Consider the following 18597-nt stretch of genomic DNA (forward strand, 5'->3'; position numbering starts at 1 on the left):
CAGTGTCTCACTAGTCACTGAAGTCTTACGTACATCCCATTGAATAGTAATTTTGACCTTGCCTGATTAATGTTTTGTGATTTGGACTTTTCCCTGGTTTGTGGTATTTGCTTAGATGACTCAGCTATGCTGTGGACTTGTGTTGGTTGTTAATTCACCTCATGATATCTGCTGTCGGTCACTATTGGAACCACTTGTTTCTTTCCATTGGTCCCCTTATTGCAATCAGTGTGAGTAATCATAAACTGTGTTTCTACCTACGCAGAGTAGGATAGAGAAATTTGTTGCACACTGTTGTGTAAAGTGACTGAAAAATATTGCAAGTGTCTCACCTGGAGAATGTCTGAAAGGTTGTAAGCCAAAGTACCAGAACATGAACTAATAGCATCCCGGATGCTACACTGAAAAATGATGGAATATTTGATCTGCAATGAAAACTTCAAGAAACACAACTACAATGTTGTTTCTTTGAATACCTTGCCTAGATATTGTAATTGCTAAGCAATACAAATTTAGCACATAACGTTCACTGAGAACGTAGCTCAAATGATTTGCCTGGACATTTATATATTTTCAGTTCACACAGTTTGTCTTATATTGATAGTACAGGAATTAATCTACGACGTTTTAGAGAGACATAATCTGTATGCCACTAAAATAAAATATAATTCTTGTTTGTTGGTTTTGTTTAGTAAAATGTTACACTTTGTATTGTACAGTAAGCCTTGACCAGCCGCTGGTGAAGTATCAGAGCAGCAGCAGTGTAGTAGCGAGTTGCATATTTACCTTTCATATTTGTTTTGTAGTTTGATTCTTAATTTGTTTCCGAGTGTTTGTGCCCTCGCATATTTAATTACATAAAATCCTTTCGTATTCTCGTATTTGAGAGGAGTAATATTGCTTATTGATAGCTGTAGAGTATAAATTCGCGGCATTGTTAGATATTAGCAGTAGGATGGATAGGGTGTGTGTGTGCGGCCGCAGGAGGAACTGGCCGCAGTTCGCGAGCAGCTGAGCGTGCTGTTGGCCATGGTCAGCCACCTTCAGGCTGCTGCCTTGAGGTGCAGGGACGGCGGAGGGTCTGGCGCGTCGTTTGAGACACCCCAGTTGTCGCTTGCTGCGTCCACTGACTCAGCCGCTGAGGCACCTTCTAGTGTACCCGGCGCGTTGGGGCCACCCTCACCTCAGGGTGAGTGGCAGACTGCAATGCGTTCGTGTCGCTCGAGGCGGAGGGCCAATGTGGATGCTGGCCGGCTGGCCTTGCCCCTTCATCCTGTCAGTGGGCAGGTGGCCGCTCCTTCAGCAGGGCCCGAGCACACACACGGGGGCAAAGGCTTGCTGGTTATTGGGAGCTCCAACCTTAGGCGGGTGATGGCGCCTGCCGTGGGGGCCTCATCCAAGATGTGGAGGCGGCCTTGCCTGCGGCTATCGAGCGTACGGGGTGCAGTCGTCTGCAAGTAGTTGCTCACGTTGGCACCAATGATGCCTGTCGCTTGGGTTCTGAGGAGATCCTCAGTTCGTACAGGTGGCTGGCGGATTTAGTGAAGACCGTTGGCCTCACACGCGGGGTGCAAGCAGAGCTCTCTATTTGCAGCATCGTTCCCAGAGGGGATCGGAGTCCTTTGGTTTGGAGCCGAGTGGAGGGTCTCAACCAGAGGCTTCGTCGACTCTGTGACGGTCTTGGCTGCAGATTTCTCGACTTGCGCTATTGGGTGGGGAATTGTAGGACGCCCCTAGATAGGTCAGGGGTGCACTACACAAAGGAAGCGGCTACTCGGGTAGCAGAGTACTTGTGGCGTACACATGGGGGTCTTTTAGGCTAGGCAGTAGTGCAAGGTGTCCTGATGAACACTCACCAGTTGACGTGCAGGCAGGGAAATCAGTACGCGCTCAGTGTAAAGAAACTTCAGCTATCAAGATATTAGCAGTAACTTTTCAGAGTGTTTGGAATAAAGTTCCTGAATTTATTGCCCTCCAGGAAGCGTGTGGCGCGCAAATTATTCTCGGGACTAAGACCTGGCTGAACCCTGAGATAGTAAGTTCTGAAATATTTAGTGAGGGTTGGAATATGTATCGGAAAGACAGATTAGGCACTGTAGGAGGTGGTGTCTTCATTGCAGTTGACAAAAATAGTGTGTCTACTGAGGTTGAAGTAGAGTGTGATTGTGAACTTATCTGGACACGTTTAACAGGGCTAGGGGAAATAAAGTTAATTGTGGGGTGTTACTACCGGCCACCAGGTTCCACTGTGACAGTTCTAGAATCATTCAAAAGTAGTCTACATTCTGTATTGCAGAAGTAACCTACCTAGTACAGACTGGGATGTCTATGGATTCATTACAGGTGGTAGAGACAAGCCGTCATGTGAATTACTTTCGAACACATTATCCAAAAACTGTCTTGAGCAGCTAAATCGACAGCCAACGCATAATGGAAATATATTAGATCTGGTAGCTACGAACAGACCAGACTTCATCGACAGTGTCAGTGTTGAGACAGGGCTTAATGATCATGATGTTGTCATTACGACTATGGTTACAAAAGTTAAAAAGTCGGTCAAAAAGGCTAGAAGAGTATTCTTACTAGAAAGAGCAGATAAGCGGTTGTTAGCATCCCACTTAGTAAATGAATCGACTTCATTTACTACCAGTACAATGGATGTGGAAGAATTATGGGCAAATTTTAAACACATTGTAAATCACACATTGGACAAGTATGTGCCGAAAAAGTGGGTTACGGACAGAAAAGACCCAGCGTGGTTTAACAGCGCAATTTGGAGAATGCTCAGGAAGCAAAGGCAGTTGCACTCACGCTACAAGAAAGATCGGGAGCATGAGGACAGGCAAAAGTTAGTAGAGATTCGTGCTGTTGTAAAAAGAGTGATGCGCGAAGCATTCAACCACTACCACTGTCATACCTTAGCAAAAGATCTTGCTGAAAACCCAAGGAAATTCTGGTTTTACGTAAAATTGGTGAGTGGGTCGAAGGCTTCCATCCAGTCACTCACTGATCAGTCTGGCCTGGCAACAGAAGACAGCAAAACGAAAGCTGAAATTTTAAATTTAGCTTTTGAGAAATCTTTCATGCAGGAGGATCGTACAAACATACCGCTGTTTGAATCTCGTACAGATTCCTGTATGGAGGACATAGTGATAGACATCCCTGGGGTTGTGAAGCAGCTGAATGGATTGAAAAGAAATAAATTGCCAGGTCCTGATGGGATTCCAATTCGGTTTTACAGAGAGTGCTCTACTGCATTGGCTCCTTACTTAGCTTGCATTTATCGCGAATCTCTTGCCCAACTTTAAGTCCCGAGCGACTGGAAAAAAGTGCAGGTGACGCCTGTATATAGGAAGGGTAGAAGAACGGATCGTCAAAATTACAGACCAATATCCTTAACATCGGTTTGTTGCAGGATTCTCGAACATATTCTCAGTTTGAATATAATGAATTTCCTTGAGACAGAGAAGTTGCTGTCCATGCATCAGCATGGCTTTAGAAAGCATCGCTCCTGTGAAACGCAACTCGCCCTTTTTTCACATGATATCTTGCGAACCATGAATGGAGGGTATCAGATGGATGCCATATTCCTTGACTTCCAGAAAGCGTTTGACTCGGTGCCCCACTGCAGACTCCTAACTAAGGTATGAGCATATGGGATTGGTTCCCAAGTATGTGAGTGGCTCGAAGACTTCTTAAGTTGTTCTCGATGGTGAGTGTTCATTGGAGGTGAGGGTATCATCTGGAGTGCCCCAGGGAAGTGTGGTAGGTCTGCTGTTGTTTTCTATCTATGTAAATGATCTTTTGGATAGGGTGGATAGCAATGTGCGGCTGTTTGCTGATGATGCTGTGGTGTACGGGAAGGTGTCGTCGTTGAGTGACTGTTGGAGGATACGAGATAACTTGGACAGGATTTGTGATTGGTGTAAAGAATGGCAGCTAACTCTAAATATAGAATAAATGTAAATTAATGCAGATGACTAGGAAAAAGAATCCTGTAATGTTTGAATACTCCATTAGTAGCGTAGTGCTTGACACAGTCACGTCGATTAAATATTTGGGCGTAACATTGCAGAGCGATATGAAGTGGGACAAGCATGTAATGGCAGTTGTGGGGAAGGTGGATAGTCGTCTTCGGTTCATTGGTAGAATTTTGGGAAGATGTGGTTCATCTGTAAAGGAGATAGCTTAAAAAACACTAATACGACCTATTCTTGAGTACTGCTCGAGTGTTTGGGATCCCTATCAGATTGGATTGAGGGAGGACATAGAAGCAATTCAGAGGCGGGCTGCTAGATTTGTTACTGGTAGGTTTGATCGTCACGCGAGTGTTATGGAAATGCTTCAGGAACTCGGGTGGGAGTCTCTAGAGGATAGGAGGCATTCTTTTTGTGAATCGCTACTGAGGAAATTTAGAGAACCAGCATTTGAGGCTGACTGCAGTACAATTTTACTGCCGCCAACTTTCATTTCGCAGAAAGACCACAAAGATAAGATAAGAGAGATTAGGGCTCGTACAGAGGCATATAGGCAGTCATTTTTCCCTCGTTCTGTTTGGGAGTGGAACAGGGAGAGAAGATGCTAGTTGTGGTATGAGGTACCCTCCGCCACACACCGTATGGTGGATTGCGAAGTATGTATGTAGATGTAGATGTACAGTTTTGTGAATAACATCTTCACGATTTACTCTGAAGTCTATATCAGTTAACATATTTCAAAATTTCTATTACATTCGTTCACCAGTTGAATAAGGGTTCATTTGGAGCACCCTTAATTGTATCTGATTGATGTTCCCTGTTAGCCCAAACTGGGGACTTTTTAGTTTGAATCACTCTATAGTGGCAATGTCTTTAATTCAAGATTGAATGTGTCTTATTTTCATATATATTCTTTTATACATACATTTCTTCTTTAGTAATTTATGATAGGGAAGATTATGTGTCTGGTGAAAAAAATATAAATCATATGTCCCATAAACTTGAGCAATATTTAGCTATGGGCAGTACAGGGACAACTCCTTCCGTCACCTCCACCTGTAGCAGCAGATGGGCTGCGCAGACCAAAATACAGCAATCAGTGAAGTGCCTTCAAGCCAAGGTATCACCACCACAAGACCCTCGCTGGTCACTTCTGCCGGAGGTAAAGCTTAGACAGCCATGCTTTCAAGACCCACTTTGCAGGTTGCTCTATCACGAGTGACACAACACAATCTGGAATTATTGTCAGCCACCTGGAGCCGAGCATGGCTGTCCAAGTCCAGGATGTTACTTCACCTCCCCCAACGAGAGCTACACTAACCTAAGTGAACGCTTCGTTTCCAGCTTTGCACCTTCAGAGCTGCAGTGGCATTTAAGTTGTTATCTTCTGAGCAGTACGACGACACGCATGCCTCCCGGTTGCTGGATTACATCCGAGCACTCACCAAACTGCACATACTCCCCCCCAAAGGCCTGCTCCTAAACTGCTTGCTCATGTGCCTTCCTGCCCTAATTCGGGCTGCCCTGGCCTCCCATGCCCATTTATCATTAGGTGACACAACGATCTTCAAATTCTGAACTCCTTCCTTGCCGCGGCTGCACTGTGGAACGCCGGCTACCACCTTGCAGCTCTGGGGCCTATTGACCCACCTGTCCAAAAGCCACCTGCCACTAATACCCTCTGCCCCAAAAGCAGGCCCCCGATCTGTGCCAGATTCTGATGCACCTGAGCTCCAAGATGACAGCACTTAAGGCCAGCGTTGCCCGCCTATACCTCACACACCTGCCACCAGGGGCTGACTGCCCTGAATCACATGATGCTGACCCAGGAAAATACGGCCACCCCTGTCGGCATGGTTCTGACTGCCCCCTGACAACAACAACCACTGCAAAGTAGCCACAGCTTGTTGGTACCACTAGAGGTTTGGTGAGAACATGACCAACTGCAGATCTCTGTGCTCCTGGTTCCCAAACCCCGGAAGCTGCTGGCAGTAGGCATGTTCAGTTGCAGTACTACTTCATAGCACCTCTTCGTACAGGATTTGAATGACAATAGTCCTTGTGTCCACTATCTTGTCGATATGCTCCAGCTTCCCCCCCCCCCCCCCCAAAACTAATCCTAAATCTCAGCCCCCGCCCCCTCCCCTCTTCATCACCGCCACCACCACCAACTCAGTCATCCCTACTTATGTGGTGCATACTTGCTCGCTCGATGCAGGATGCAGGCTTCCAGTGAAAACTGCAGGACCTTCAGGTCGCGGACATTACTGACCCCATTCTGAGCACCGACTTCCTCGGTCATTACAACCTACTGGCTGATGTAGTGAAGTGTTCTGTAGTTGACGGCACCTCTGGTAGGACCATCCGCTGCAGCTTCTGCCCCACAATGTTTTTCACCATGAAACAGCTAACGGTATCAGGCCCATATGCTCAGCTCCTTGCAAATTTCCACCTCCTCGTCCAGCCACCCAGTGCCCCTGAAACGTTCAGCATGACACTGTGTGTTACATCCCCACTACCCCTGGCTCCCCAGTTATCTGCCATGTGCACCCCCTCCTCCATCACAAGTACAAAATCCCAGCAGGCCATTTGGAAGAATAACATGTGAAGGCAGCTTTAAGGGTGTTAGCTGGTGGCATGGTGGAAATTGGAGCTGCAGGTGACTGTCAGAGATGAGAAGAGGGCCAAGGTGAATTGGCACCTGCAATCTGCGGTGATGTCATGTGGCCATCCGAAGTGGGACACCCAGGTCCAAACAAAGGCTGCAGCTACAGTTTCAGCCAAAATGTCAGAGATAGGGGTGGCCTCTGGCCAGTGAGTAAATCTGTCAATAATTGTCAGCAAATGTCAGCAGTACGAAGGGCTGTTCGACGCAAGCGTAGTTCACCTTTCCAAAAATGGCTGGGGTTCAGCTCTTCACTTCACCCCCCATAAAGGACAGTTCTTGGCACCCTTCTAGTGATTATCATAAACTCAATGCCCGCACCATCCCTGACTGGTATCCTGTTCCACTCCTCCGCACCTACAACGATGCCATCTTGGGAGCTACTACCTTCAATAAAATAGATTGCACTAAAATCTACACACAAATCCCAGAGGACATTGAGAGAACAGCCATAATCACACCTTTCAGCCTGTTCGAGAGTGCATTCATGACATTCGGCCTCCCCACTGCCACATAAACACAGCAGCGGTTTTTGGACAACATCCACCATCCACTGTGATGTTTTGCCGGTCTAGATGATATATTCATCTGCTCCAGGAATCCTACTATACACTGCCAACATTATGTGAAATTTTATCTCGCCTACAGGAAGCAGGAGTGATCCTAAACTTGGCAAAATGCATTTTTGGAGCAAGCGAGGTCAAATACCTTGGACACAGTCTCTGCTGTCAGCTCTCACCCCCTCCCTGAGACAGTACAGGCATAACAGACTTTCCACACCATACTACCTTCAAAGACCTCCGGCATTTCATTGGAAAGGTCAACTTTTTCCATCACCATCGTAAGGACGCCGCTGCCACACAAGAGCCCCCTACTACAGCATTCTGTGGAAAACAAAGGCAACAAGCTGGTCCCTTGGACTCAGGCCCTGATCAAGAGCTTCAAAAGAAAAACAGCATGGGACCTCGCCAATGCAGCCATTTCAAGCCCATCCCCACCATCTTGCCCCCCTCACTATAGAGGCGGAAGTGACCCAGATGGCTATCAGGGCCTTCCTACAACAATACGTGGAAAATGTCTGGCTATCACTCACCTTCTTTTTATCCAAGCTCTCTGATGCACAACGCTGCTTGGGTGCATACGACTGTGAGCTGCTCGTATTCCATGAAGCTGTCTGCTATTTCCGATCTTTAGTTGAGAGATGCGTCTTTATGATTATGACAGACCACCGCCTCCTCGCCTCTGGATTTTGCAGGAAAGACATAGACCAGATCTCACCTCAACAGTTTAGGCCACATGAGTACATCTCACAGTTCACTATCGCCACCTGGCATGTTGCTGGCATTGATATTGTGGCAGATTGCCTCAGCCGCTCCTGCGCCACGTGGGTGACTACAGTGCCCTGGCCACTGCTCAAGAGGGTGTCCGGACCTACCCCATGCCATTCAGAATACAGACTCTGGCTTCAACCTCCATACCTGACTCCAAGAAGTGGTGTGACATCCTCATGGATCCTGCACAACCTGTCTGTTCCAACAGTCGCCTCCCCCACATCCTCACTCCTGCCTTCCGAAAACCAGCATTTGACCACGTCTATGGCCTCGCACACCCAGGCACCCTCATGAAACAATGCTTCGCCTGGCTGGGCATCCAACACAACTACAGTAACTGCGCCCAGTCTTGTGTTCCATGCCAACACACCAAGTTCAGACAGTATGTTCACTCCCATGCGGCCTCCTTTTCCACACTACACCTGTTCACCTCGATACTGGTGGCCCTCTACCTTCTCCGATGGATATCAATATTTGCTAACAATTATTGACAGATTTACTTGCTGGCCGGAGGCCACTCCTACCCTGACGTTTCAGCCGAAACTGTGGCTGCAGCCTTTGTTCGGACCTGGGTGTCCTACTTCGGATAGCCACATGACATCACTGTAGATTGCGGGCGCCAATTCACCTTGGCCCTCTTCTCATCTCTGACAGTCACCTCAGGTTCCAATTTCCACCATGCCACCAGTTACCACCCTGCAGTTAATGGCATGGTGGAGTGACTTCACTGCACACTTAAAGCTACCCTCATGTTATTCTTCCAAATGGCCTGCTGCCCTACTACTGGTACTTCTAGGCCTGCGGATCACACACAAAAACTACCTGCGAACTTCTGTCACTGAGATGGTATGTGGATGGGCACTCACCATTTCTGGCGATTTTTTGGAAGTGACCATTATCCCTCCTGGAAGCACCATCCCAGGTTTCATGCAGCAGCTCCATGGCTTCACAGCCCAGCCGTGAACTCGCAGCATGCACACACGTCATGCTTCAGGTGGATGCATACCAGCTGCCACTCCACCCTCAGTATTTGGGCCCACACTTTGTGTTGCGACACGGGGACAAGACATTTTCCACTGATCTGTACACAGCTGTAATAACTGTCTCCTATGTCCTAGAGCCCCCTTCAGCCAACAAGCACAGCACAATCGGGGTGGAGTTGCCCCACCTGCCACCGGCCCCAGTTCTAGCACCACCAACTTGTCCTCCCCAATACGAGGCATGCCAACACCAACCCAAATGCTGTTCTTGATGTTTCACCAGCCGCCGCCGCCCCTGATGCCATGTCCAACACACCGCCAGCCGACACTGCCTCTGGTCCTCTGCCAACCGACTATATGACTGGGACCGTGATATCGCCATCCCACTACCCTTTCCACAACCTCCAGTCGATGCAGACAGCACCATGTCCCCACACATGCTGGCTATTCCCAACGCTAGTGCCTGCACCACTGGAACAGTGATGCTATTTCACAAGCTCCCAATGCCACGCACAGGGAGCTGCCCATGCCCCTCCTCTCACCAGAAACTACAGCACAAGCACAGCAGCGACAACCTGTGGATGTCCTCCAGCCAGCATCCTGTCAGCTCCAAACACACTCTCTGCAGTTGGCACCAGTCTTTTCCTCTCAAAAGGGAGGACCTGTGTGGCTACTCCTTCCATCGCCTCCACTTGAAGCAGCAGATGACGTGCTGCACAGTCTGAAATCCAACGATCAGCAACATGCCTACCAGCCGAGGTACCATTGCATCTTCCCAGCACTGTCGCTGGTCACTTTTGCTGGATGTAGAGCTTTTGTGGCCATGCTTTCCAGACGCCACGCGTGCCAAACCATCGCTTGGCTAGTCTCTTCTTCCATTTCGATGAGGAAACATCTCCTGTCCATGCTCTCGGCAGCTCGCATTGTCATCTGCTGCGCTTCGCCAGGGTATGTGCACACGGCAGAATTCTTACCCCGCGTCAATATCAGTGTTTTGTAGTGGTTTGTTTATCAAGAGGAGTGCTACCGTGTTTTTCACACTGCCTTCCCAAGCCGCATCCCCTCAAGGTGCTTCCATTGACTGCGGGTGTACAAAGCCTGATCCTGGCTTTGGAGTACTGCATGCAGCACTGTCCATTCTGCTGCAGCAATTTCCTCTCCAATCTCTCTCTTGAACTGAGTTATGGTGCTTGGATTAATCTTGGTACACAGCAATCTTCAGATGTTCCCATAAAAGAAGTTACATACTCAAAGATCTGGGGACCAGGGTGACCAAGTGTTGTTAGCATTCCTACGAATTACACCATACTGAAACTTCTTACTGTCTGGTACAACTCTGAGATATAGATAGGTCTTGATCACACAATCCTTTATTAATAAAGAACCGTGCAATCAAGACCTTTCTGTATTTCAAAGTTGTGCCAAATCTGAGTGATCACCTGCCTCTACCATGGATGGGATCTTACAGTCTGGAAGTATGCAAGTTAGCTTCGTCTTGTTTAAACCATGTGTTGTGAATGTAAAGATTTGGAAATGTGTTAGTCTTGCAGCCAGAAATGTCTCTAACATGGTGGCATAAACGTTCAGACAGAACAACCTATAACCCTACGACAAGACATTGCACACCATATGGTAACATTGGTACTGTGTAATCGGCACAAAGATGAAGCTGAAGAGGATGTCTTTGAGCCCAGTAACTGAAGTTCTGTTTATTTACATAACCACTGAAGTGAAAATGGTCTTCATCTGACATCCAAAGATTGTGAATGAAGTTTGCATCCTCATCAACTTTAGCCATTAATTGTTCACCAATTTGTAGGCCCAGGATAGTCATTCGGATTCAGTTATTGCACAATCTGGTGTTTGTATACATATTAAAATAAGAATGCTTGACAAGGAGCTGCAATGAGGAGGCAAGTTTTTGCATTAAGTGACAAAGACACATTTCAATGACATCTCGTTTTGTATCACAGTTGTCAGGTACCTTCAGACCATACTGCCCCACCAGACTTCTTCCTCAAAGCTAAAATAGTCTAATCAAAATTCTGAACCCATGTTGTGATTGCATGTACAGACAAAACTTGACTGCTATGTGGGATCTGATAGCAGCACTGAAACACTCGACACACAGCTGTCAGTCAGTTGTCCTTTCAGTAAGATGCACATACGGTGACAGTATGCCCTGCACCATCCCCATTGCTCTATGGTAACTAAGTACCCAATACTTGTACACGGTTTGAGGCCTTTTTCTGTTACTGTTGCAGGACTCCCAACATCAACTTTCTTGTTTCTTTGTGTCACCCTGTATATCTCCTAAATGGATCAGCAATAAATTATGATCAAGAGTAAAGCTAATTGACTTGCAAATTCTAAATAATACTAATTTTAAATGATTTCATTACTGTCTAGCTGTTAACTAGCACACTTGTTTGTTTTAGCTTACACTGCTTGCGAGTGGAACATGAAGCCATAATTATTCTGCTTTGTCCACAGCTAGTTATGAGACGGATGTTCTCAGGGAAGGATGGGGTTACAGTTGTTTCAACATATCAAAAAGCTCCTCAATTTTACAGTATATTCTTTTATTTATTGAGCATGACACCAAATCTCATTCATTCTTTTCCACTATCTGCACACATAGGAACTCTGATTAAAATTATCTGTGCTTGTGTATACAACAGTCTGTGACAGACATGAACAGCCTTTATTGTCACAGTGGGTAACAATATACCAAATTGTAGTACAACTACAAATAAACCACATATGCCATAGCATCAAACCAAAATAACATTTGATGCACACACCAATTGTTTCCTACAACTGTATTATCACAATTCAGGAACATAATCCATTAATGTGAAATGCTGCATAGACCTGACAACTCTCATGAGAGTTGTTATACCTGTGTAACCAAATAGAAGCTTACAATAACACCTACTATTCCACAGAGTGCAATAAACCAATAGCGAGACAGTAGAGAGTGTGACTGGTCACCACCTTCTTGCTGGCGACGATCACGATGTTTTTTCCGCCCTTGAAACTTCTTTTGGAACCTTTCAAGTTCTTCCTGATTTTTACGATCCTCTTCCTTTTGCTTTTGCAGTTCCTCCAATTCACGAGCCTAAAGGACAACACACATCCATCATAACAAGAGCCATGCAGTAAGAACATGTAATGTAACATAGCTTTAGCCAAAAGACATATTGCACATTAAAAGTCTATGTCCAAATGGAATTATTAATGTTTCTGTAATGTTCGGTGCCAAGAACATCCCTAGGACCTGACAAAATGAGGGTAAGTGTAACTGGTGTTAGTTTTGCACTTAATGTCAAAATAATTTTTTATTTTGACATTTCATGAAAAATAACTCTGGAACATTTGCTTCTAGTCAGCATCCATGGGTATGCCCTCGTCCAGTACCATTAACAATCTTTAACAAGGTGAAATCAGTTTCCTAAAGCAGTATGATGGATTTATCAAAAATACTCGTCTCTCTCGCGCTCTCTAATTTGAAGATTCCAAGCACTGTTAAATAAAAAAAAAAATTCAAATTAATGAATCGGATCACTTGTAACAGAGTCCATAGCATTTTAGTCTCGTAACCATGAGGTTGCTGGTTTGATTCCCACTAGAAGCAGATTTTTTAATGTTTTATTTGTATTCATATATATTATGAAACTGAAATTTTAATCAACAAATATTGACTTGAATCTCAATTTTTAATCAAAGTAAAATGTTCATAAACATCATATTTTAGTTTCCTGTTTCTAACACAAACATAATACTCAAAGGTATTTTACTTAATTACAAATATGGTTAATACTTAAAACGGAAAATGTTATTTTGATTAAAAACCATGATTCACAGCAATATTTGTTCATTAACATTCCAATTTGATGACAAATATGAATTTAAATAAAAATTTAAAATGCCTTTAGTGGGAAACAAGACACCTCAAATATGAGTCTAGAATGCTACACATTAAGCTATGAACAATTCGATGTTATGAATTGAAATGTTTTGCATTTAATTATGCTGGCAAAACATAAAAGTTGATTATTACAAGTGTTTTTGAGAACTGTATTGAACTCCTGTAAACTGATGTCTGTGCACTAATCTGCAAGGTGCAAATGCTGCAGTGACAATTTAAAAATTTTAGCCACGATTGAAGTGCTGTAATTCAGTTGTTAACTGTAGAAAAAGTGCAAAACTTGGCAGGATTGTAAACTATTCAACTTTGTTCACATTCTATAACTTTATGTCATTTGGCTCATTATTCTCGCCTCAGGTGGCACTCAAATTTGTCATCAAATTTTATGGTGACAAAATCGCTCCTTAGTTGAAGTTCTTTTTATGCAGATGCTTTACAAACCTCTTCTTTTGTGATCTTATGGTCTAGTAGTTTGTCTCTAAAACCTGTATGTTTTATCACTTTTGGCTTCATAGTTTTGACAAATTGGGATGAAGCTGCCAGAAAACAAATTTGTTGCCAAAGTAAGTGAATTTTGAATCCAAGTACCTCACAAGGAAACATCACAAACTTGACCTTATACTTTAATGACTTAAATCATGAGAAACTGCACGACTTACATACTTTTTCACACTTAACACAACATGTTTCAAGAATTTATTCTCATTTTCAAGTGATTTCTTTACAATTGCATTTGAGAATGACGATGAATTCTCAAGTGTGTTGTGCTAAGCATGACAGAATATGTAACTGGTGCAGTTTTTCATTATTTAAATCATGAATGACACAGTTATAGGCTTTCTGAAAACATCGGTTATGATGAATGAAATTAAATATTTTACAGACGAAAAAGCACAATTGCCAGTGATCAGCCTCCACAAACGATCACATGCAAAAATTTGGGCTATAATTGTGACAGTACACAGTCATGACCTTCTGTATGTACATCTTTTGAACTTCACTTCCAGTGGTTGTTCGTTTTTCACTTCACCCCACTGCAGCTGCTGAATGCCCAAAGTACTGTACAGCAGAGCCCTCCTATTCATGTGATGTTGATGGCAGAGAAGCAGAGGGAGGTTGCTTATGACGAACATATTTTGAAGTCTTGTTTGAGAATACATTGTTTTACATGAAAATAATACCTAATATATTAACCTGTTGTACATGTGTCTTCAATGTTACTTATATACATGGGTGCATACATGCCTGAAAATCAAAATGAATAAACCTAAGCAACTGAAGAATTATTACGAAATGCAGGAATGATTTTCAATTTGCGATTTAATCATGAAATGAAATTCACTTTATCAGTGTCGGCTTTTCAATTCAAAGAAAATAACACTACACTATTTTTTCAGTGGTGCACTCATTCATTTAATTAATTTAGAGTGCATTTGTGAATCACAATATAAAAGTGTTAAAAGCAACGAGATATCTGGCAACTACTACAGGATACAAACCACATGCAATGAACGAAGCACTATCACTTGTTTTTTAGTTGACATTATGAAGCTGCACCTCTCACTCACTCTGCTGTCCAGTACTTCACACTTGGGCTTTAGGCAGCTGCAGCAGGGTGGAGCGAGTGACAAAGAGCCAATGTGCGTGGAGTTTAAAAGCTGTAAATTCCGATGATCGTAACTGCGTGCTTTCAGAATTATGAGCCAAATTTTCAAGCAGGATTAACTGCTGGTACTGATGCCTTAAAAGTGTGCTTTTTTCTCCTCACAATATGAGGTTGAGTTGGTGATGCTTCCTTGTCAGAAGGAACACCTGATCTACACTAGCATCATCTAGCACTTGAAAGAGGATCTTTTTCTCTACAAAATATCAAAATTCCACAAATACTTTTCCTGGAAGGTCTACAAATATCTCAGAAAGATTCTCAAGTGAATGAATATTTTGAAGTATCACAAAACTTAAGATTTAAAGTAACTGTCAGTCTCAATATAATAAAAAGTCTGTGTAGCCCAAGTTGCTGTCACTATCAGTTAGGAAAAAACTGGCATCCCTGCCAAGGGGGACTCCCAACATCCAGGCAAGTCCAGTGACAGGTAGGGGACTCCTTCAAGGTCCCTAAGCCTTGTGTGGATTTTAAACAAATTTCCAAGCAGATTTTCCCATGCAACATCCCAAGCTGACAAAGTTTAATCAAGAAACAGCAATAGTGCTGCAATGATAAATTTTTCATAAATTTTTGTTCTGGAAAACTGTAATGCTGACACACTGTTGTAGTTGGCACTGGCACTGGTAGATCATCATTATGTGCTTATCAGGGATTCAAACTGGCCAGTGAAATAATCTCAAAGGGCCACAAGGACGCATGGATTGATCTGTATGTCATGAAGGCCTTGTTGACCAAAAGCTCACGTTCCGACAGTCTTTTTGTTGTGCCTACCTGTGACTCAGCATCTCCTGAGGCAACATCATCAGTTAGTTTTGATATTTTGGCACCAAGTAACAAGAAGCTCCTTGACAACATTTTCACTTCAATTCAAATGAAATAAGCTAGTTATTTTCTCTTGTTTAAGCAACTCCAGAAACCAAGGAAAACCTTTCTTCTTGAGTAGTTCTGGCTGATTCAATTTGGCCATTCTCAACAAAAATGAACTGAATTTTATTCAAGCTTTTCTCACAGAATGCGTCTAAGTCAAAAGGTGTGAGGGTTTGGGTTTCCTTTGGGCACTTTAGGCTAGACTGCACAGACAATCATTTTACAATGCCTCCAATTCCATGACGTGCAGATTTTAAATAACTTTTTACAAAAAGTTTCATTCAGCATTTGCACCAAGATCTTTGAGTAGTGGCAGAGACTGGTGAAATTCTTGACATTTTTGTACAGAGCTTCAGACCCATTACTGAAGTGTATGATTTTATGCAAATTTGTCACTTTTTGTTTCAGTAAGTCACATTTTGTCAGAAAGAAGTGAACTGTAACTTATGTCATGTTTTAGGCTGTCATTAATTATGCAAAAACTTAGGCACTGTATTAATTCATTTTCAGTTAAAATGGTCAACAATTGTACGTAATTTTTATGTTACACATGGGACATCACATACTGGAAAACAGAAGAACCAAAAATAAATATAATCATACATGTGAGAAAACAATAACTGCTTTACATATTTTTTTCAAAAGCTTGCATTTGATGAGCACTTCATCAGATTTCTTCGCAAAAATGAAGGAGACCAAAAACATCACTACCAATACACAAACATTTATATTTAATTTTCTGCTGAAATCTGTAGCTCATGTCACTAAAAACTACATTCCCAAGAATTCTCGTTTCTGGGAGAAATTGAAAGCAAAATGATAAAATGTAGAACTTTGGTGTCGATTTGATGACAGAAATATTTTCATCTTTATGTCCTTATTTCTCTGAAATGACCTCAGTCATTTGTATGAGGAATTTTACTGGATATTCGTAGGTTTATAAAAATAAAAACATTTGAGGTAATTTGATATTACATAAAGAAATGCAGCTCTTTCAAATGTTAGTTAATGCAAGTATGGATCAGGTGTCCCTTATGAGATACATAGGTTCAAAAATCATTTACTTTCGCAGAAAATTTGTTTTCAGGCAATTTCACCCCATCTGTAAAAAACTATGAACCCAAAAGTTATGAAACTTGCAGGTTTTATAAACAAGTTACTAACCGTTAAGGTTACAAAAGGAGAGGTTCCTAAACCAGCTGCTTAAAGAGATCAAGTTACTTCAACTTGGGAGCAATTTATTACCAACTTTGAGCACAAATGAAAACCGTTCAACTATCTTGCCAACTTATCTTGACTGAATTACAGCACACCATACACAACTGAAATTTTGGAAATGTCGCTGCGGCATTTGCACATGCTTCACTTACAAGGCCACAACTCACAAAGGGCTGCCACAACTCAAAAAGAACTAGTACTAAAATTTGGGAACCGGTAATTTGTAACTATTTCTTTGATGACTTAGTAAATTTGCACACCAAATTTGAACAATATCTGATTTGGTTGAAGGGGGACCTCTTGACCACTTACAAGGAGACAGCACGATCGTGGGGTCGGGGATTTGTCCGAAGTTTTTTGTGGTGAAAGAGGACCCCAACACCTCACGTGGTTAAAATACTAGGACGCACTACTTGGAAAATGCCGAGAAAAATCGATCCAAAGTTTCGTAGGTGCCTTATGAGTATAAAATGTTAGTCCACTGCCGAGCCACCGTCTGGCCTAGATGGTTAGAGCTTGGACTCTTACGCTAGAGGTCTCGAGTTCGATTCCTCCTGCGGCACTTTTTTTTTGTATTCCACCAATCATTCAGAAAGTTTCCCAAACCTACATTATCTTTAACACATTAGTCACATTATTGAATAAAAATTATTTTCTTTTTTGCCAACAACACAATTCATAGCGGTGGGTTTTCAATTTTTCATTGTAAAGTACATGAGGAGAAACATTGGGTTTTTAATCAGAATAACAAAGTTGATTGGGAAACATTCAATTTTATACATATAATAATTATAAACAAGACCAGCAGTGGTAATTATCGTAAAAACAAACAAAGCAATAATTTTTGCGACATCTTGCACAACACATAAAAGCGGATTTTTTACAATCACAGGGCGTTTGCAATAAATCTGTACAAAAACATGCCCCATTAACATTTACAAAAATGTTTCGAGTTTCTGATAATTTTGAGGCAAACCAGGCATATTGAATCGTGTCTTGGAATATTGGTGATGATAATTGATGGTGAATTACAGAATGAATTTTTATACAATCTTCCTACAAATTAATTTCACGATTCTCCTGTAGTGATGCGCTGCAATTTTGCAAGCACTTTATGAAATTTTTAACTTACCTTTAAAACTAAACATCACAAGGGTGTACCAAAGGAGTGCATTTTGGAGGTATGACTTTTACAGACCAAGTTGGCATATTTTCGCCATCTTGAAAAATTGCATAATATATCTCTGGATTCATTTGACCTTCCCAAGAGTCAATGAGAAGTAAATATTTATTCTCCCCGACATCAGATTTTAAACATTTCCGGAGAAAATCCATGTATAAAACTGTTGTTAATTTTCTGGACTTCGACGATGTTACGATGAAGTTCGTATAAGTATTGGCATAGCCATCTATTAAGTTGTGAATACGAGGTCCGAAATGACCGGTCACTTCTTGTAAGCATATGAAGACATGTGGGAGCAGTTTTCCAGATAATGTTATTGAATACTGGGCGGTGTACGAATGCGTCACTTTATTCAAATCAGACTTTTTCACGAAAACTTTTTTACTCCATTTTTCAGTGAGAGTCCTGTTGAAAACAGATTGATATTGGCATCCTGAAACAATAGTATTTTTAATATTAAACAATATTCAAATGAGTATGTAAATATCTTTTTCTGTAATTAAATTTGAATTGATATATTTTACATCGGTAAAAACATTTTGTACGCAGAAAACATGTATTTACCTGTTTGGTCAGTATTTATCACATAATCCTCATGGTATTGAGGGATTAAACGGCACATCTGCCGATGAAAGATCTCCGCAGACGCCTGGGTGTCCTCCACTGATGCCGCTTCTTTTTTCAAAACCAGTTTCATGATCTTGCGTTGTGAAATTCTGTGCCTCTGTTTAAATGCCGTGACCCATCGATCAGACGCCTTGAATTTGAAATCGACGAAT

The 18597-nt window shown here is 42.6% G+C and overlaps 1 protein-coding gene across 1 annotated transcript in view; it reads right to left on the reverse strand.

Moving 5' to 3' along the window:
- Nucleotides 1-11518: 11518 nt before the first annotated feature.
- LOC124612761 (NF-X1-type zinc finger protein NFXL1) overlaps nucleotides 11519-18597 on the reverse strand; it is a 110809-nt gene continuing 103730 nt past the window's right edge. The window contains exon 13 of the mRNA XM_047141154.1: nucleotides 11519-12074. Within this exon, the coding sequence (XP_046997110.1) occupies nucleotides 11850-12074 (225 nt within the window). The 3' untranslated portion in view covers nucleotides 11519-11849. The remainder of the gene's footprint in view (nucleotides 12075-18597) is intronic.

The sequence above is a fragment of the Schistocerca americana genome, chromosome 4, assembly GCF_021461395.2.
Source record: "Schistocerca americana isolate TAMUIC-IGC-003095 chromosome 4, iqSchAmer2.1, whole genome shotgun sequence".
NCBI lineage: Eukaryota > Metazoa > Arthropoda > Insecta > Orthoptera > Acrididae > Schistocerca > Schistocerca americana.